At 39.1% G+C, this 21,641-nt stretch overlaps 2 protein-coding genes across 2 annotated transcripts; one reads left to right on the top strand and one right to left on the bottom strand.

Annotated features, from left to right (window-relative positions):
- The first annotated feature begins 425 nt into the window (after window positions 1-425).
- On the top strand, window positions 426-1,891 carry OEP16-1 (outer plastid envelope protein 16-1). Its single transcript, XM_078971720.1, has 6 exons — window positions 426-632; window positions 746-797; window positions 1,134-1,165; window positions 1,291-1,324; window positions 1,411-1,478; window positions 1,597-1,891. The coding sequence occupies exons 1-6, from the start codon at window positions 519-521 to the stop codon at window positions 1,735-1,737; spliced, it is 441 nt and encodes a 146-aa protein (XP_078827846.1). The 5' UTR covers window positions 426-518; the 3' UTR covers window positions 1,738-1,891.
- Window positions 1,892-2,928: 1,037 nt separating this feature from the next.
- LOC145012237 (metallothionein-like protein type 2) lies at window positions 2,929-3,774 on the bottom strand. The gene is made up of 3 exons (XM_078971029.1): window positions 3,621-3,774; window positions 3,390-3,467; window positions 2,929-3,257 (listed from the first exon to the last, which is right to left on the bottom strand). The coding sequence occupies exons 1-3, from the start codon at window positions 3,683-3,685 to the stop codon at window positions 3,164-3,166; spliced, it is 237 nt and encodes a 78-aa protein (XP_078827155.1). The 5' UTR covers window positions 3,686-3,774; the 3' UTR covers window positions 2,929-3,163.
- Window positions 3,775-21,641: the final 17,867 nt, after the last annotated feature.

Here is a 21,641-nt window from a genome sequence, read left to right as displayed (position 1 = left end):
AATAATATATACTTTTTTGTAATGTTTCGTGAGTGATCCTATGTGTTTGAGGTTATTTTCTTAAATTGAAAATAACAAAAAGAAGTTTTATCTAACTCTATATTATTATAAACGATCCAGATTTAAATTCATACAAAATATGAGATTCATGTCGATTTCGCTTAATACTACAGTTAATACGTAACTATAACTGCATTGTATTTATTCAGCTTAAATCAAACTACCTATACAATATAATAGAATAAACCAAGAAAAACAAAACGATTTAATATAAATAATTTCTCTTTGATACGAATCTAGGCCATGTCGACGAAATTTACAATTTTAATGAATTCACACTTTAATAAAACTTCATCTATATACAATACAGCTAATAAAGTATTTGATTTTGTGGTGCACAAGTCACGTGAGTAGATGACAAATTGTGTATGATTTACTCTTAAATCCTCGCGGCAAATCGAATCAAAGGTACAAACTACAAACAGTGACTGTGTGCTACAGAAATCCAACAACTGAAGATGCCGAGCAAGACCTTCGCGGGTTCATTATCTTCTCCCAAGGTCGACGTCGTCATCGACACGGGAAATCCCCTCCTCAATCACACCGTCGATGGCTTCTTGAAGATCGGAACTGTTCGTATTCATTATCATTTCCCCTAATTCACTATCTATTCACTGTTTGTGCTTTCTGCCTCCCAATTAGGTCTTGGTAGTTCTAATTTGGATTGTTACAATTCGCATTTCAGGTCGCCGTTGCAAAAACAATCGTGGAGGAGACTTACCATGTGGTTCAACGAGGTTTGATCGTCTCTGATTTGATTTCGCTTCCTTTTCTTGTCTCTCATTTGCATCACTAGTTAGCAATTGGGGGTAACGTGTTTATGAATCAGAAGCTGAGATACATTCTGTGTTTCGAATTTTGATGTTAAACCTACTTCCTTAAATCGTTTAACATCAAAACTCGAAAGTTCAGACCAAAATTAACACATCGTTTTGAAATTTATTCCAAATTTTGAAAGGGTGAGCAGTGGATCTCGACTTATTAGTCAGCACAAATTCCATAATCAGATCTCGACTTTGGAATACATTTCCTTGTCTTTAATTTGATTGTGTTTCTTGATGTTCGTTCTTCAGGGAGTCTTTCAAAACATAACCTTGAGGACGCGGTGAGTCTTTCAAATTTAGTGTCACTTGTGATGTTCTTACTCTTATGCTTTTGGGCTTTCAGAATTATATAAAAAGTTAGCGAAAATAAAATGAGAACTCTAAACAACCATTATTAATATTGCAGTTGAAGAAGATGTGTAAAGAAGGCGCATATTGGGGTACGATTTAAAAGAATCTTGTTTTCGTGATTATTGTATAAAAATTTATTGAAAATAAAATTAGATTTCTTTACTTTCTTTAACAGGAGCTGTTGCTGGACTTTACGTGGGAATGGAGTATGGTGTTGAAAGAGTTCGTGGCACAAGAGACTGGGTAATTATTTTATAATTTATGTGGTGTTACATAAAAAAAAAAAAAAAACATTTGTCTTTTTCTCAGAGATTTTTTTATCTAATTTTTTTTTTTTTTTGAAAAAAAAAATGATATATAGAAAAATGCGATGGTTGCTGGAGCGGTGACTGGAGCAATTGTGTCGGCAGTGAGCAAAAGCAAAGGTGAGAAAGTTGTGATGGATGCCATCACAGGAGGTGCAGTTGCAACTGGTGTAGAGATCATCAAATATCTTACATAGTTTGTGTTTTAATTTCAAGTGTTTGTTGATAACACAATTTCGGATACCTTCTTCTAATCTTTAGGTAAAATGTATCTCATGTTACATTATTTATGATGATACATGCCTTTTAATAAATGAGGAAGGATCAAGGATCATGTTTTTATGTTGTTAATTCTTTCGTCACCTCCCTTAATCTATAGAATAAAAGTAGATAAGATAAATCATGTCGAGTATCGAGTATCGACATCTTCCTACCCACTAAAATAGAGATAAGATACTTTTTTTGTTTTTAATTCAATCTTTTTGACATTTTTCTAGCCACTATTATAGAATATAGATCAATCATGAATGGAACAAAAATATCCGTTTATAGTCAATAATTAGAAAGTTTCATCACAACATGACTAAAAACTTGGCATCTTGGATATGGTTTCAATATTTTATAAAAAGTATGAGATAAGCAACTAATAGAAAGATATTCTCATTAAAAGATCTGATGCATACTAAATATACTAGTATTTCCATAGAGAAACACACTCGCCAAAATATCCTAAACCTTCGTCTCTGTTATTGGACAAGAAGACAAAAATTGCAAACTTCAATTTTGAGTATTTACTTTTTTTAGAACGACTCACACAAACGCTTTTAGCTATAGTATTTTACATCTTTTGATCCAGACGAAACTTAAACTTTTGAGAGCATGTTAACAATATCTGAATATCTTGATAGCAATGAGCAATAATCCATTTAGTATTTGATATTAGAAAACACATCAAAATGATTTTTGTATATGTATGGCCTAAGAAGCTAGACACTCTTTTGTTCAAAGCTAAATTAATTTGAACATATATGATGTTTAGGGTTATGATATCCGTAATTGAAATTAAAAGAAAGAAAAATATGTTCTAAGTAATCATGAAATTACTTGACTTATTTAAATTTTACTAGGTAATGACTAAAATGTATTTTTGGTACATTGATCATTACAAAATGACAGTTTCCTAATCAAATTGCTTTACTAGTGATCCCTACAATAGTTTCCTAAAAGATTCCTAATATTTTTTCAACGAAATTATCTGTTTAATAACTTTGCAAAATCCAAATTTCAAAATAGAAAGTCATTTTATGATATTCATATTTGATAAACCAAAAATTTGAACCCGAACCAACACAAACTTTTGATTAAAAGTCTTAAAACAAGTAAAGAGATTATCAAATCATGATCATATATATTTCATACATGCCGATTTTTCTTTCATACAATTCGTTCACTACACATCAAATCTTTCAAATACTTCATATATATAATTCTCAATTACTCATAGTAGCCTAGTAGACCAATATGTATTGGGATATTATTTTATTTTTCACTACAATATGAGAAACATGGAGACATACAACACATGAACTGAAAGATGGATGTTTATTTTTGGATCGATGAGCCTTAACAGTTGCAAGGATCACACTTGCAGTTTTCTCCACACTTGCATCCTTGTGCACCTTCAGCTACAAAGCTTCCTTCACTTCCATCATCATACCTTCACATTCACATGATTCAAACCTCAATCAGCTTAAACTAACACAATCTTACATATATGTTGATATTAATAATTCTCACGATTAATTAAGAACATATTGAAGCTGTAGATCATGAGAGATGTGTTACTTACATCTTCTTTGGTGCAACACCGTCGACGATCATCACGGTGGCAGTGGTGGAGGTCTCGATGTTAGGATACATCCCGCATCTGCAAACAAAAGTTCAGTTTCCGTTGATTATTTTCTTCTCAAGGTTCCAGAATGTTCATATACTCGATTAAAACACGAAAATTTTGATACCAGAGATGATATGTATTGTTTTTCTCTAGCTAAATCGAGTAAAAGAAATGAAGAAATCTTACCCGTTGCAGCTGCTACCGCAAGAGCAGCTTGAGCCACATCCGCACTTTCCGCTGCAGCAAGACATGATCGATCGGGAGGGTTTGGAGTTGATTCGAAGAGATTGATGATCGAATTCGCTTAAAGCTTGGTGGTTCTATTGGTGTGATTATTGAGCTCCATTTATAGAGCAAGAGGGATGAACAGAGTGGCTGTCGACCGTACACGTGTGCATCGGTGTATGGAGGTCTTTCATCTATCAATGTCTCGTTTGTTCTAGAGCATCTCCATTCGGCTCTTTCAACGACTTTCAAAAGTAAGATCTTTTCTTGCATACAGTGAAAGGTTTTGGTTTTCATTTTTCAAAGCCTTAAATAGGTTCCCTATCTACAATACATACAGCCACTATTTTAATAAATCAAATTAAGTTAAACTATTTAAATTAAATTAAATATAAAAGTTTGTATTTGGTGTTATATATATATATATATATATATATATATATATATATATATATATATATATATATATATATATATATATATATATATATATAATAATGATTTTTATTTTGATTAAAAATTATTATATTTATTTTGGCTTACTATTGAATAATTATTAGACAAAATTGCAAAAATGGTCTTGTAGTATGCATTTTTTTTGGGTTTTAATCCAAACCACGATTTTTTTTAGATTGGTGGTCATTTTGAGCTAGTTTGCTTGTGAGTTTGGTCATCCGGTAAACTGAAAAGACTAAATTGCCCTTATTATATTTATTCTCCATTTTTTTTCCTATAGGTATTTATATATATAAAATAAAATAGGGGACCATATACCTCCCTCTCTCTCACACACACACACACAAACACACACGACCAACATTCCCCTTTCTTCTTCTTCTTCACTTACAACCAAGAACCACCCCTGCTTGCCATCGGAGCAAGTCCCTCCGCCACTCCCCAGTGTCATGGTAAAAACCCACCACAATCGTGTTTATTTTGTCGAGTACAGGAGCCCCAACCCTTACTCCTTCCTCCCCTCGTATCAATTTCTTACAGGTTAGTTTTTGAATGTTTCAATTTCTTAATTTTCATATAATAAAATAAATCTCAGATCTTGGTGTATGAATCTTGCAGAATTGGTAACTGGAAAAGAACCACAGGAAGGAGATGAGGATATGAATCTAGCAGAATGGGCATGGAGGTATTTCTGCGAAGTGAACTCCATGGTTGAAGCTTTGGACCCAAAAATCAAGTAGGCTAGTAGTTTCATGGAAGAAATCACCTTAGTGTTCAAACATGCTCATTTGCACAAGCTAATTCGGAAACTGATGCTACCCCCATAGTTGATTTGGGTTCAATACACACACACTAAAAAATTAAAAGACACACACTCACACTCAATTTTGTTTTTTAGGTTGGAAAGAATTAGAGCAGTCTTGTATTAAGGAACATGGTTTAATAATTTGGGCACCACATTGGTTCTGCTCTCGTTTCTTTGGAAGAAACTGATGCCTCGTCGTCGTCTTCTGCCTTTAGCGATCAAAAGGGAGAGGATGGTGGAGTAATGGGCTGGTGACAGAACAGTGGTGGTGCGGAGGTGGTGGATGCCTTGCCTCATCGGTCCTACTCTCGTTTCTTTGTTATCGGTGATGTTCGTGGTGAGACGGGGAAGGAGTGGTGGAGCAACGGTGGTGGGGTGTAATATCGGACCAGAGGAGGGCGATGACAGGTAGTGCGGTGGCTGCCTCAAGATCGTCCGAGGTGGCAGCCCTTTGTATTCGTTGAAGTAGAGATCGAAAGAAAAAAATGAGTTGTGTGCTTTATTCTGAGAGGGAGAGAGAGAGAGAGAGAGTGTGTGTGTGTGTGTATGTGAGAGATCTGAGTCCTGAACTAGTTAATTATTTTATTTTTCATTTAAATTAAATAGAAAAACATAAAAAATATATCAGAAGGGCATAATAGTCTTTTCAGTTTACTGAGGAACCAAAAACACAAAGAAACCAGCTCAAAATGACCTCTAATCCAAAAAAGTCGTGGTTTGGACTAAAACCAAAAAAAAATGCATACTACAGGGACCATTTTTGCAGTTTGTCTAATTATTAATCATAAACAATTAAGATATATAATAAATTGTAAGACTGAACTGAAAATTGGTCATTGTGGTTTCGTAAAAACCGTGAATATAATCCAAAAAGTGTCTAACTTACACTAAATGTCCAAAATTAGAAATTTTCCGTGATTTAGGTCTTGAAAATTTTGAAAGGACTGTTATGTCCTTTTAATTCTATTTTACATTTTCTATATTTATTTTAATAATAATTTAATTTAAAATTAATAATAAAGTCAAAAGAACTATATATCCTACCCACCACATCCACCGTACCCTCTCTCTCTCTCTCTCTCACTCACTCACTCTCTTTTTCTTGCTTGACTAGAATAGGTACGATGACCTCCTTTATCACTGTCCGCCCTAACATTTCTAGCACCCAATAAACCAGTAACAAGACCCCTTATCTATAATATCTCCTTCACCCCTCCCATTATAGAAATGCATTGATCTGTTCTCTTAAATTTTTTCCAGTGGAGCCTTAGATTCAAAGGTGGGGTGTTTGTGTTTGATCTCTAAAGAAGTGCCCCATGAAACTACGATCAACCACCATCTCATTGACATCATTAGTGAACAAACTACTTTACCCTAGTGCCTTGTGTTACTAGTTCATCAACTCCTCACCGGTTCATCTCTATCTCATCGACATCATCAAGGTTTTTTTGGGGTATTTTTAGTAAATCGAGATTTGGAATTTTAGGCTTTCATTCATCAAGTTTGATTAGCATTTGGTTTTTATTTACCGAAGAATGATGTTTTTTCATCACTATCATCTTTGCTTTAGGTATTGATTTCATAATTTGGTTTTGATTTCAATAAGTTTTTTGTCACAACGTAAATTATTAAACCAAAATTTTCAATTTAAAAACTCATTTTTCTCAATAATAAAATCACAAAATTTCACAATGTCAAATCATCAAATCTCATATAAAAACTATTCATATATCCAAATCTCCAGGATCCTCTTAATCATAAATCAATCTATGATATGTGTGCAAGCTAGTTGGCACCTTCCCGTGATCCGTAGAAGTACCTGAAACACATAACACATAACACGGTAAGCACAAAGCTTAGTGAGTTCCCCAAAATACCACACACATCACATTAGCCACTCGAGGACAACTCAAAACGACCCTCTGGTCAATGTGTTCCAGTGGGGACCCTTCGGCCCCACAACTCGGATGAACCCTCCGGCCCTAACTCAATAAGTTCATAACAATAAGCATAAACCATAAGGACAAAATGCAGAGTATCACAATACACAGATAAGCACATAATACATCTCAGTCACACGAAGATACCACTCATGGTAAGTATAGTGAGAAGACTCATCTTGTAAGCTAGCAAGTAAAAGTCTCGTACTCAGAAATCTCGAACTAGCCTCTGCCTAATACATAGGATAATCATCTCTAATTAATACTCTATTCATACTAAAATACACCAAGGGTTGCTCCCTCTCTCTCTTAAATTATTGGAATGGATAAAAGACCATTTTACCCCTCCATGGTCTCCATTACTCATGTTGACAAAACGCTAAACTCAACAGAAGTCAAACTCGAGTCAACAGTCCAATTTTGACCTGACTCGCCAAGTGCACTCATGTGACTCGTCGAGTCCACTCGTCCCTCATAAGTCTTCGTGAAGGTCTAAGCTCGTCGAGTTAACCCCTAACTAGCCGAGCTATAGCATGGCCAGCTCATCGGGACAAAACCCTAACTGACTCATTGAGTCGGCTCATCGACTCGGTGAGGCCACTCAAACCCATGTCTTAAACAGACAATTCAAGGCAGGAAACCCTCTCACACTCTATATCTAAGCTCTCGAGGCTTTCTTATCACGTAAAGCCACAAGCTTTACGTTCATGCATGGCACTTTGGGCTTGAAATGCCAAAAACATGCTTTATTAAGGGTTTTTCAATCAAGGTTCCATTATAGCTGAAGAAAGAAGCGATCTTTGGACTCTAGGGACCTCACAAGGTCCAGATCTGATGTCCAAATCTCTATATCTGCATAAAACACTCAAAGTCCCAATATTAGATAGAAAAGAAGCCCTAAACTCCAATAATATGAGATCTACCCAAACTAATGAGAAAGGTACAAACTTTATACCTTTTACAGAAGCTCTTGGATGAATAACAACAGATATAATAGCCTCCTCTTGTTCCTTGCATGAAATCCTTCTCTCCTCTTCCAAAGATGCACCAAAATAGTCAATATTAAGTCACACAAACTTTCTCTATTAGCTCAAAGGGTGATTAGGGTTTCTCTCAGTAAAGGCAAGCAGCTGATGAGCCACCAATGAGGCTATAACCTTAAATATGCCCCAAACCCAAGGATTTAGGGTTTCTCTTCACAGCGTCTACTCGGCGAGTCGGCTCTCGAACTCGTCGAGTAGATCATTAATCCATGTGGCACATCACGACCCTACTCGATGAGTTGTAGCACTAACTCGTTGAGTCGCTCAATAGTCCTCCAAAAACATAAATAGACAATATTACAAATCTCCCCCACAATAATCATAATTCACCCTCAAAATCATGCTCTAGAAATAACTCTAGGTACTTCTTTCGTATCTCAGATTTTGGCTCCCAAGTCAACTCGGACCCTCTCTGATGTTGCCACTGGACTTGAACCAGGGGCACCTCTTTGTTCCTCAGAACCTTCACCTTTCGATTCAAGGTCACAATTGTCCACTCAATATAATTCAGGATCGCATCGAACTGAATGTCCTCTAATGGCACCACTGCCGTCTTATCGGCTTCACACTTCCTCAACTGAGACACGTGGAAGGTGTTATGAATCTGACTCAGCTTTGAAGGTAGCTCCAGCTGGTAAGCTACCTTACCCACTTTGGTGGTCACTCTGAATGGGCCAATGTACCGGGGTCCCAGCTTGCCCCGCTTCCTGAATCGTATCACCCCTTTCCAAGGGGATACCTTCAGGAGCACAAAATATCCGACCTGGAACTCCAGCTCGGATCCTCGCCTGTCTACATAACTCTTCTGGTGACTCTGATCCATAAGTAATCTCTGTTTGAACTATTGAATCTACTCAGTCATCTCAGCACTATCTCAGAACCACCCATCACTCGTTGCCCTACCTCTCCCCAACAAATAGGAGTCTGACACCTTCTCCCATAAAGAAGCTCAAAGAGAGGCATACCAATACTCGAATGATAGTTGGTGTTGTAAGAAAACTCAGCCAAGGAAAATAAGTGTCTCAACTTCCTCCGAAATCCATAACACGTACACACAACATGTCCTCAAACTTTTAAATCATTCACTCGCTCTGCCCGTCTGTCTACGGATGGTATGCGGTACTGAAGTGTAACCGGGTACCCAACTCCTCTTGAAATTTCTTCCAGAATCTGGAAGTAAAGTGCATGTATCGATCTGACACTATCAAAATCGGCACTCTATGTCGAGCTACCACCTCCTTCACATAAATCTCGGCCAATCTCTCTGCATAAGAACTCTCACTTATGGAGAGGAAGTGAGTGCTCTTCGTCAGTCGGTCCACAATCACCCAAATCACATCAACTCCACGCGTAGTCCTCGATAACTTGGTGATAAAAGTCCATAGAAATATGTTCTCACTTCCACTGGGGAATCTCCAGAGGCTACAATAGACCATGTGGATGTTGGTGCTCTACCTTAACCTGGAAACAAGTCAAGCACCTCTCAGCTACCCAAGCCACATCCCTCTTCATAAAGGGTCACCAGTAACCCCTTTTCAGGTCCAAATACATCTTAGTGGTCTGGGATGGATCGAGAATCTCGACCTATGTGCCTCCTCCATCAGTATACACCGAGCTTCGCCTGTATAGGGCACCCAAATCCGCCATCAGAAAGTCATAAGCCCACGACTATCCATCATAAACTCACACACCTGCCCAATCACCCGCTCCCTCTTGCGGTTCTCTGGTCTCACAGCCTCCACCTGGGCCTCTCAAATGGTATCTAAGACTGGAGTCATCATGTCATCCTCTTACATACATCTAGGATCGGAGCACTCTCGGCTCTATGGCTCAGGGCGTCGGCTACCACATTAGCCTTGCCTGGATGATACAAGATCTAGCAGTCATAGTCTTTCATGGCATCTTACCATATCCTCTGTCTCATGTTTAGATTAAGTTGATCCATGAGATACTTCAGGCTCTTGTGGTCCGTGTATATGGTACACCGAACCCCGTACAAATAGACGCACCATATCTTGAGGGCGAACACCACTGCCCCTAGCTCTAGATCGTGGGTGGAATATCTCATCTCGTGGGGCTTCAACTGACTTGACGTGTATGCTATCACGTGCCCCCTGTACATCATCACAATAACCATCTTGGTTATAGATGCATGGTAGTATACCACAAAGTCCCCCATTCCCTCAGCAAGGGCTAACACCGGGGCTTGGCACAATCTTTGGCGAAGTGTCTCAAATGAGGCCTGCTGCTCAGGATCCCAAATAAAAGTAACACCCTTATGGGTCAACCTGGTGAGTGGGATGGAAATTTTGGAGAAATCTTTGACAAATCTCCGATAGTAACTGGCTAATCCCAGAAAACTCCTGATCTCAGATGGGGATCTCGACACCTCCCATCGCATAACTGCCTCAATCTTGGCCGGGTCGACCAATATCCCATTTTGATTAACGAGATGTCCAAGGAACTGGACCTCCTGTAACCAGAATTCACACTTGGAGAATTTGCCATACAACCTCTCCAATATCAAAACCCCAAGAACCTCTCTCAGATGCTTCTCATGTTGCTCTTTGGATATCGAATACACCAATATATCATCGATGAACATGATCACCGATCGATCCAACATGGTCCTGGACACCCAGTTAAGTGTTGGATTAGTGTCTAAGGCTGTAACTATATTTGGTAAGTACTTGACCTGGTTGTGCATGGTCCTTTTGGGTTGCCTTCATCATAGCAACTTAACAGGATGATTTGTAAAGAGAGAAGAGATACTATTGTTAATATATTATGAGAATAATATATTAAAGGAATAATAATATTATTTGATTGATATAAGTCATATATATTAATTAAGAATTAATTTGGTGACTTAAAGAGATTAATTGAATAAAGGGGTATAAACTGTCAAATGTGTGATATTTGTGTTTTGGGCTATGAATCCTTATGGATATAAGGGTGGATGATTTTTAGGGTTTGGATATCTTAAAATCGTCCAAGCCTAATATCTAGGAGGATCTTTGGATTGCTTAGGGCCTAAGTTATTCAATTAGGGTTAAGGGTGAAACCCTAATAGCTCATAGTATAAATAGATCCCTTAGGTGAGGGAAATCGGCACTCATGCAACACAAGAAACCCTAGGGCCGATTTATCACCCTCCCCACTCTCTCTCAAGATCATCCTCTTGCTAGTTGGTGTTTGTAAGCCATTATAGGAGTGACAATTGTGACTCTAAGCTCCAAGAACAAGAAGTTTCAAGCAAACAACTTAAGGTATTCTTCTTGATCTGTTTTATATGATATGATTCAACTGTTTACACTAGATCTAGAATTGTAAGCCTTGGAAACATTGCATGTTCAATTAGAGAAACCTAGATCCAAGGATTAGGGTTTGTATGTAGACATAGAAAAGTTCTTATGGCTCAAAACCATCAGTGGTATCAGAGCTTTGATTGGTTTCTATTGAATTGATGCATTGGTTGACTGCTTGTTGCTTGAAAAATTCGATTTTTGTGATTTTGTGCAATGAACTCGGCGAGTTCCATTGTGGACTCGGAGAGTAGCTCCAACTCGGCGAGTCCATAGAGGAACTCGGCGAGTTCGAGCGTCAGTTGGAGGTAGTTTCAGGATTTCTTGCTGTTTTTCTTGAGGATACTTGCCTTAACTGTTTTGGGTCATCAAAATCCGATTTTAATCATATATATGAGTATATTCTTGACCAAACAAATGATAATTACCAATTAGTTGAATAATAATTTCCTTATATGATAATAATTGATTTTTTGAATTGAATTGGTGAATTATCTTGCAAGTAATATTGAATAAAATCAAATTGAGATAATCAAATTAGTTGACTTGTATTATTTTCTATTTGATACTTATGTTTTGAAAAGTTTAAAACCTGTCCTCAAGTTTTTGAAATTTAAGTTTTGTGATTAAAAGTTTAATTTGAATAATTTAAATTTCAAACCCTAGAATTTTCCAAGTTTAAAATTCAACCCTATACTATTATATTATTACAAGCTTAATATATATATGTAGAATTTTTAATGCTAGTCTTACCGTTAGTAGGCCTTATTCACGAAGCCGGTCTATAAAGTAGGTGTAAGGTTGCTGGCTATAAAATGACGTTTAATGGGTGTACACTCACACCCACCGCTTGCTTGACTGGTGGAGGGTCGTTAGCCGAACGGGTAGGATAGGGAAATCCTCTCCTCATTAATAAGTATAATGAATCTTTATAAATTAACTAAACATGTTTCATAAAATTCCCAATCTTAGTTACTTTAGGAAAGTGAATTGATGCAATCCCATGAAATTACACTTTGCACCCTTGTTAAGATGTTAGTGGAGCGTGTGTGGTTAACTGACACATTAATTGGTTCTAAACAAAGGTGGCAAAGGGTGATTCATTGTTTGTCATAGTTCGATGGAGCGTGTGTGGTTTACCGCTGCATCGAATAGGTGATTGTAACAATGAAGGCACCATGTAGATTTGCATGGTTATTCACACCCGCTTTGTGATCTTCGGTACCTCAGTCACAAACTAGAGGGGCATATCGAGATTTAAACATGTTATTGAAAGGTTCAATGAATCTCAAAGAGATCTAGGAATTCTCAATACATTTAGAACTTAATCTTATGTTTTTCATGGTGAAGAATTAGTGAATCGTCATTCACTTACCTCCAAATTATTTGCATATTAGATTACGGCATCCCTTTTCTAATGTGTAAATAATGTTGTTGGGTCCTAGCCTTAATTTTTATTTTGGGTGTTAATTAGGGACTTAAATCTAATCAAACTTTGTTTCCTTTCTATTTGTAGATGTCTAACGCGAACAACGCTGCTGCTAGCTCATTCACTCTAATGAGCCTTTGTCAAAAAGTTACTTTTGATGGATCGAACTTTAGCGTGGATAAGATACATTTGCATGATCGCGTGTTACGAGGACAAAGAGTATGTTCTTGATGAGAAGCTCGAGAAGATCAATCTTGAAACTGCTACTCCCGAGGAAATGGATGTCTTTGAGACCCATGAACGTGATGCAACGAAAGTCCATTGCATCATGATAGCCACGATGAACTCCGAATTCCAAAAGTCCTATGAGGACATGTATCCTTATGAGATGCATCTAGACTTGACGGAGAGATACCACCAAAGCGCGAGACAAGAACGATATGAGATCATAACGAATATGATCACTGCTAAAATGGGAAGTGGAGAGTCTCTAACCATGTACTTGCAAAAGATGCAAAGGTATGTTGATCGTCTTCGCAAGTTGAATGTCAACTTTTGGGAAGATTTGGCTATCGACATTGTTCTTCACTCCTTGCCCTCATGCTACAACCAATTTAGGATGACCTACCACATGAACAAGGAAGAGGTCACCCTAAGCAAACTCCAAGGGCTCCTAAGGACTGCTGAGAGCAACCTCAAGGACAAGTCTATTGCACCAACTCCCAATCCACCCGCTGCTCCTGTTTTGACTATTGGGCAAGTAAGGGGCAAGAAGAGGAAGGCTTCTTTAAAGATCCACCGCAAGGGAAAGTCCCAAGATGGTTCGTCTTCTAGTGGGACCAAGGTTGATCCTGCTAAGCCCACCCCAAACCCAAATGAGGTAGAGTGCCACCATTGCCACAAAATAGGGCATTAGAAGAGAAGTTGCCCGGAATATCTGCAAGCCATCAAGAATGGGAAGATCAAGCCATATTACGCAGGTATTTACACAATCAAATCTAATGATTCATCTCATGCTATTTCTTGGGTTCTTGATATAGGATGTGATTATCACATATGTTCTGATTTTCAGGGACTAGGAAGAAATAGGGATGTGGAGCTTGGAAGCATAAATCTAATCATGGGAAACAGAAGATCGTTGCATGTCACCAAGATTGGAGTGTATTCTTTAGTGCTTAGTAATGGATTGAATTTAGATTTAAATAATTGTTTCTACTCGCCAGAAATGGCAAGAAACATCATTTCTTTTCATGGTTTATTTAGACAAGGATTCAGATATTCGTTTAATAATGAGAATGGTTCGATTTATGCTTATCTAAATGGTGTTTTATATTTTGAAGCTATGCCTTGTAATGGAATTTATGAAACTGTTATGGTTGTAGATAACCTAGGAAATGATGTGTTGTTTATAGATTCTTCCAATAGTATGGATAAGGCATCCTTGTGGCATTGTCGTCTTGGATATGTCAACAAGAAGCGCATAGCCCAACTCCAAAAGGATGGAGTGTTGGAGTCATTCAACCTTAGGGAAGATGACATGTGCGAATCTTGTTTACTTGGAAAGATGACCAAGTCACCCTTCACTAGCACTTGTGAGAGGGGTGAGGTTTTATTGGATCTCATACACACCGACGTGTGTGGGCCCTTTAGATCCACCACAAAGGATGGGAACCGCTTCTACGTAACTTTCACCGATGATTATAGTAGATATGGGTATATTTACTTAATCAAGTACAAGTCAGAAACATTTGAAAAGTTCAAAGAGTTCAAACATGAAGTAGAGAATCAATTAGGCAGGAAAATCAAGATGCTTCGATCCGATCGAGGATGAGAGTACCTAAGTCTTAAATTCCACGACTATCTCAAGGAATGCAGAATAGTTTCGCAATTGACGCCACCTAGGACACCTCAGTTGAATGGTGTGGCAGAAAGGCATAATCAAACCTTGTTAGACATGGTCCGTTCTATGATGAGTCGTGCTTCACTACCTATCTCATTTTGGGGGTATGCCTTAGACACATATCAAGGTTTGGGGCTGTGAAGTTTTCGTAAGACGAGAAACTCACGACAAGCTCGAACCTCATAGTGAGCGATGTATTTTCATCGGCTACCCGCAGAAATCCTTTGGATATCTCTTCTATAGGCCGAGTGACAATGTTGTCTTCATTGCAAGGAGGAGTTTTCCGAGAGAGAGAGAACTCATAAGCCAAGGGGACAGTGGGAGGCAAATCGATCTTGAAGAAGTTCAAGAGTCGAGCGATGAAGGAACCTCTAACGCTAACGCTCAACCCGAGGAGGAAACTCCGGTTGAACCAATTGATGAGTCCTTACCTCTTATACGTTCCGAAAGAGTTAGAGTTCAACCCCAGATTTATGGTTTTCATATTACTACTGAAGGGGACACGTATATTAGTGATGGTACACTAATAAATCTAGATGGACCTAATAGCTATAAGGAAGCCATGACAGGCCCATAGTCTGCAAAATGGAAAGAGGCGATGGACAGCGAGATTCAGTCCATGTATGACAACCAAGTTTGGAATTTGGTTGACAATGTGCCCGGACGTAAGACGGTTGGGTGAAAATGGATATTCAAGAAGAATACCGACATGGATGGGAATGTGCAAACATATAAGACACGATTGGTGGCAAAGGGCTTTACTCAAACTCCCGGAGTTAACTATGATAAGACCTTCTCACCAGTTGCTAAGATAAAGTCTATTAGGGTAATGCTAGCCATTGCTGCATTTCATGATTATGAGATATGGCAGATGGATGTCAAGACCGCTTTCCTTAATAGGAAGTTGGTTGAGGATGTTTACATGGCTCAGCCAGAAGGTTTTGTCGATCCAAAGCATCCCAATAGAGTGTGCAAGCTTGAGAAGTCCATTTATGGACTTAAGCAAGCATCTCGTAGATGGAATCTTTTCTTCGATGAGAAAGTCAAAGAGTTTGGATTTGTACGAAGTGAAGATGAATCATGTGGATATGTCAAGGCTAGTGGGACTATAGTTAGCTTCCTCGTTTTGTATGTTGATGACATACTGCTCATAGGAAACGACATCCCGACTCTGCAGGAGGTTAAGTCCTGGCTCGAGAAGTGCTTTGCTATGAAGGACCTCGGAGAGGCTTCCTATATTTTCGGAATAAGGATAGTGAGAAAACGAAGTAAGAGACTAATAAGGCTTAGTCAGAATACTTACTTGGATAAGGTACTAAAACGTTTTAGTATGGAAAACTCGAAGAAGGGATAACTACCGATACAGAATAATGCCAAATTGAGTAAGACTCAAAGTCCGAGTACAGAATCTGAGATAGTTGAGATGAGCCGAGTACCCTACGCTATTGCAGTTGGCTCAATCATGTATGCTATGACTTGTACTCGCCCTGATGTGCCCTTTGCTTTGAGCATGGTCAGTAGATATCAAAGGAACCCTGGAAGAGCTCATTAGATTGCGGTCAAGAATATACTTAAGTACCTTTGGAGGACCAAGGAATGGTTTTTAGTCCTCAGAGGGAGTGATGACTTAAAGGTACAAGGGTATAGTGACACAAGCTTCCAGACCGACAGGGAAAACTACCGTTCGCAGTCGGGCTGGGTCTTTACCCTTAATGGAGGAGCAGTGACTTGGAAAAGTTCCAAGCAAGAGACTGTAGTTGATTCAATGTGCGAATCAGAGTAAATTGCAGCGAGCGAAGCATCAAAGGAGGCGATGTGGTTAAAGAACTTCATTGGTGACCTTGGAGTTGTGCCTGCCATAAAGGAGCCTATGGAAATTTTCTGTGATAATGAAGGAGCGGTTGCCTTGACCAAGGAACCGAGGGATCATGGTAGATCTCGGCATATTGATAGAAAATATCACTTCATTAGACATCGAGTAGAAGAAGGACACCTCGTAGTAAAGAGGGTATCGTCAGAGGAGAACCCAGCATATCTGCTTACAAAGGGACTGAGTAGGGTTAAGCATTTGCAACACACTAGGAGCATTGGGTTGAGAGACGAGATTAGTTTAGATTAGATAGTTTAGAAACATGTAATAGATAAATGTGATTGACATTTGATGATTAAATAAAAGGAGTATTATTTATAAGTAAAGCTACTATCTTATGTTAATTGTTTAACTATTGTTTCACTTTGCATGTTTTGACTTCCTGAATAATTGAGTTATTAAGAATAATCGAATTATTCGAATGGTCCACAATCGTTCATATGTTGGAAGTAGGTATGAAAGAATATTGTCATGAATTGGTGTGTAGATTGTATAAAAGGTATTAGACATAGAAAATGTTTGTTGCAACGTTCATGAGTGCTTATGAACAAGTTTTGAGCATTGGAATAAACCCGCACTTGCTAGAATCACTTTATGGAACGTAACGCAAGTGATCGCAAGACGATAATATCATATGGTCTTAAAACCAAGATATATGGTTTATTGTTTAATAATTGGTTGTGCATTGACAATGCGAAACCGCATCAGTAAATTGATATCATAAAACGCATTGTTGTGTATAATTGATTAGTAAATAGTAAATGCATATAAGTCGAAGTTCATCTGTTACTTTTATCCTACGAGGATAAAAGCGATATCAGGGCCCCTGATGATTTGATTTGACTTATGTGCCGGGCCCGGTCAGGACTGAATTGATGTGTTCGATTAAGTTCTGTGTCAAATGAATCTGAGACCGAGAAACCAACTGTTGGACAATAAGTTCCATGAGATTGTCCACACAATATCTAAACAGAGGACTGTACGATCCCTTATCTAAAGGACATGATACTGATAAGATCAGAGTTTGACACCGTTTTTGAGAGCTACGATTGCTAATTGGATTGTGTTTCCATATATAGTTACTAGACTTATCCAAGTGGGAGACTGTTGGATTAATGTCTAAGGCTGTAACTATATTTGGTAAGTACTTGACTCGGTTGTGCATGGTCCTTTTGGGTTGCCTTCACCATAGCAACTTGACAGGATGATTTGTAAAGAGAGAAGAGATATTATTGTTAATATATTATGAGAATAATATATTAAAGGAATAATAATATTATTTGATTGATATAAGTCATATATATTAATTAAGAATTAATTTGGTGACTTAAAGAGATTAATTGAATAAAAGGGGTATAAACTGTCAAATGTATGATAGTTGTGTTTTGGGCTATGAATCCTTATGAATATAAGGGTGGACGATTTTTAGGGTTTGGATATCTTAAAATCATCCAAGCCTAATATCTAGAGGATCTTTGGATTGCTTAGGGCCTAAGTTATTCAATTAGGGTTAAGGGTGAAACCCTAATAGTATAAATAGATCCCTTGGGTGAGGGAAATCAGCACTTATGCAAGGGAAGAAACCCTAGGGCCGATTTCTCACCCTCCCCACTCTCTCTCAAGATCATACTCTTGCTAGTTGGTGTTTGTAAGCCATTAGAGGAGTGACAATTGTGACGCTAAGCTCCAAGAACAAGAAGTTTCAAGCAAACAACTTAAGGTATTCTTCTAGATCTGTTTTATATGATATGATTCAATTGTTTACACTAGATCTAGAATTGTAAGCCTTGGATACACTGCATGTTCAATTAGAGAAACCTAGATCCAAGCATTAGGGTTTGCATGCACACATAGGAAAGTTCTTATGGCTCAAACCCATCATTAATGAGATCCATGAACGCCGTCGGTGCATTGGTGAGCCCAAAAGGCATCACCACGAACTCGTAGTGCTCATAACGAGTCCTAAAGGTCGTCTTCTAGATATCATCCTCTCAGTCTCTCATCTGATGATATCTCGACCTAAAATCGATCTTGGAAAACCAAGATGCCCCTTACAACTGATCGAAGAGATCGTCGATCCTCGGAAGTGGAAAGCGGTTCTTAATCGTCAGCTTGTTCAACTCCCAGTAATCAATGCATATCCGGTGTGAACCATCCTTTTTCTTGACAAAAAGTATCGACACTCCCCACTGCGAGCTACGCGATTTGATATACCCTTCCCCAGCAGCTCCTGGAGCTGTGAGGATAACTCATACATCTTTGGTGGCACAAGGCAATAAGGTGCCTTGGCAATAGGCGCTGATCCCATAACCAAATCAATTTGGAACTCCACTTGCCTCTCAGGAGGCACGCCCAGTAACTCCTCGGGAAAAACATCCAGAAACTCTCTCACTATCGGAACCTCGGCGATAGAACTCGGTCTCTCGGTAGCAACCCGTGTATCCGACACATATGCTAGAAAACCCATACAACCCTGCTGTAGACTCTGCCTCGCCCTGGAAGCGGAGCAGAAGGCTGGCCCAGATCTGGTACCCTCGCCATACACTGTAAGCACTCCCCCACTAGGTTCTCGAATAGTCACCAACTGACGCTCACAATTGATCACGGCTCAAAATCGACTCAACCAATCCATGCCCACGATGACACAGACATCCCCCATCGCACTTGGTACCAGATCAATAGGAAACTCAACACTAAAAATCTCCAGCACAGATCCTTGGAACACATCAGTAGCAAAAACTGCACGCTCCTCCGCTATAGAAATCCTCAAAGGTCGACTCAATGCCTCCTATCGGTTACTGATGTGATGACTAAAAGCTAAGTACACGAAGGATCAACTCGCAGCCGAGTCGAATCACACTAAAGCAGGTACACAAATCACAAGAAATGTACCTAGATATAACACAGAATAAGCACAATAAATCTCAAAATAATTAAAATAAAGGAAATACGTACCAGCCATGACATCAGGTGTTGTACGGACCTCCTCTGATGTCAGCTGAAAAGCTCTACCACTAGCCCTCGGAACCTCGGCCTTCACCGGACGACTATCAGTAACACGTAAAGAAGAAGGTACAAATCCATGTGCTAATCCCTGACGAAGTTGGGGGCACTTTGCCTTCCGGTGCCCGGTATGACTGTAGTGAAAGCAAACTATAAATCCCTTGGGGCAATCCTTCGCCATATGCCCCTCCATGCCACATTTGTAGCAAATCCCCACTCAACATGACCCCTTGTGACTCTTGCCTCACTTTCCACAAAGTAAAGCCCTTCTGGCCCCCAATCCTTGAATCAACGGGCTTAGCCCACTTAGCTACCGGTTGCGACTGTGCCAGCCTCTGATCTCTCCCCTAAGACTCTGCATCCTTCCTAGCCAGAGTCTCTAGCTCGATCTCCCTCCTCCTGGAATTTACTTGAAGCTCAGCAAATGTCTGATAAGATGAGTTCACCACGAACTCTCGAATATCCCTCCTCAGAATGATCAAATACCGGATCATGCGTGCCTTCTCTCTCGACACATGATCAGGGCAGAACAATGCCCTCTCGTGAAACATCAGTGTAATCTCAGTCACCGACTTTGTCTTCTTCTTGAGAGACAGAAACTCCTGGGCCAACCGTTCCACTCCACTGGGGGAACATACTCCTCTCAGAACATCACAGTAAACCTCTACCAAGTCACTGCAACGTGCTCTGCAGGAGTAAAACTAGCCGTCACAAACTTTCACCAGTCCTTCGCTCCCAAGCGAAGCTGGTTCAGAGTGAACTGCACCCTCAAATGTTTTGGACATGAATAAGTTTGGAAACATCCCTCGCTATCATAGATCCATCTCATCGCAGAAATCAGATCCTGAGTCCCATCAAACTCTGGTGGCTTCGTGTTGTTGAACTCCTGGTACAACAACGAGTCACCTCCCTATGGCCTGGCAGCAGCGACAACTGTAGTGGCTGCAACAACAGTGCCTCAGAAACTACAACATATCTCTCATCAAATGTCTCGATCAAAGTGGTCTTAATAGACCCAAACATCTCCGGAATAACCTCTCTTATGGCTACGACCATCTCGTCATGAATCATCCTGCGAATCTCATCATCGCTAACTCCACTACTCCCTGGGGTGTGGCGCGTACCTACCATGATGTCTCTGAAACACAACACAAAAAATCATCAGAGACTCGATCGAGCATACTCACACTCTACTACTCATCCTTACTTTCTCCTTAGCATCCTAAGGATTCTTACTTAGATTGTCCGCAGACTGGGTGGTTTTAGTAGTACGGGCCCAGTACTACCTTCCACACCCCACCTGTAGTCACCAAATACTCCTCCTAGGATTCTAATTCACAAATACTCTACATCTCACGAATCACAGATTACCCTCTCAGAAGACCCCTTTTAAGCTTATCTAAGTATCTCTTCCTAGATTATCTCCCGACTCATAACTCAACCCATACTCAAGCAAATAATAGATAACACTGATCAAGAGCATCTCCTAGGCTAAGGTATCACAAATCAGGCAACTCTAGCCTAGAATATGAAATAGCTAGCCTACCCTCTAGCATGTAATTCTAATAAAATATCTCATAAATATTTTATAACACAAAAGTAACGGTATTTTGGGAAATCACCGTTCAGGCTCTGGCTGATTGTACACACCGCTTCAATTTGTTTTTTCTTAAAACTCTTTCTCATTTTGGAAAAATTCATTTCTTTAAAAAATTTCTTAAATCCTCAGTTTGAGTCCAAACACACCCGGAGGTGCATCTGAATCCCTCAAACCAAGGCTCTGATACCAACATGTCACAACGTAAATTTTCAAACCAAAATTTTCAATTTAAAAACACATTTTTCTCAATAATAAAATCACAAAATTTCAAAATGTCAAATAATCAAATCTCATATCAAAAATTGTTCATATATCAAGACTCCAAGGTCCTCTTAATCATAAATTAATCTCTGATATGTGTACAATCAAGTCGGCGCCTTCCCGTGATCCTTAGAAGCGCCTGAAACACATAACACATACACGGTAAACACAAAACTTAGTGAGTTCCCCCAAAATACCACACACATCACATTAGCTACTAGAGGCTAACTCAATACGACCCTCTAGTCAATGTGTTCTAGTGGGGACCCTCCGGTCCTACAACTCGGGTGGACCCTCCGATCCTAACTCAATAAGTTCATAACAATAAGCATAAACCACAAGGACAAAATGCAGAGTATCATAATACACA

Source organism: Lactuca saligna, chromosome 8 (genome assembly GCF_052625555.1).
Source record: "Lactuca saligna cultivar CGN05327 chromosome 8, ASM5262555v1, whole genome shotgun sequence".
Taxonomy (NCBI): domain Eukaryota; kingdom Viridiplantae; phylum Streptophyta; class Magnoliopsida; order Asterales; family Asteraceae; genus Lactuca; species Lactuca saligna.
Note: the sequence above shows the minus strand (reverse complement) of the source record. Positions and strands in the feature narration are given on the sequence as shown.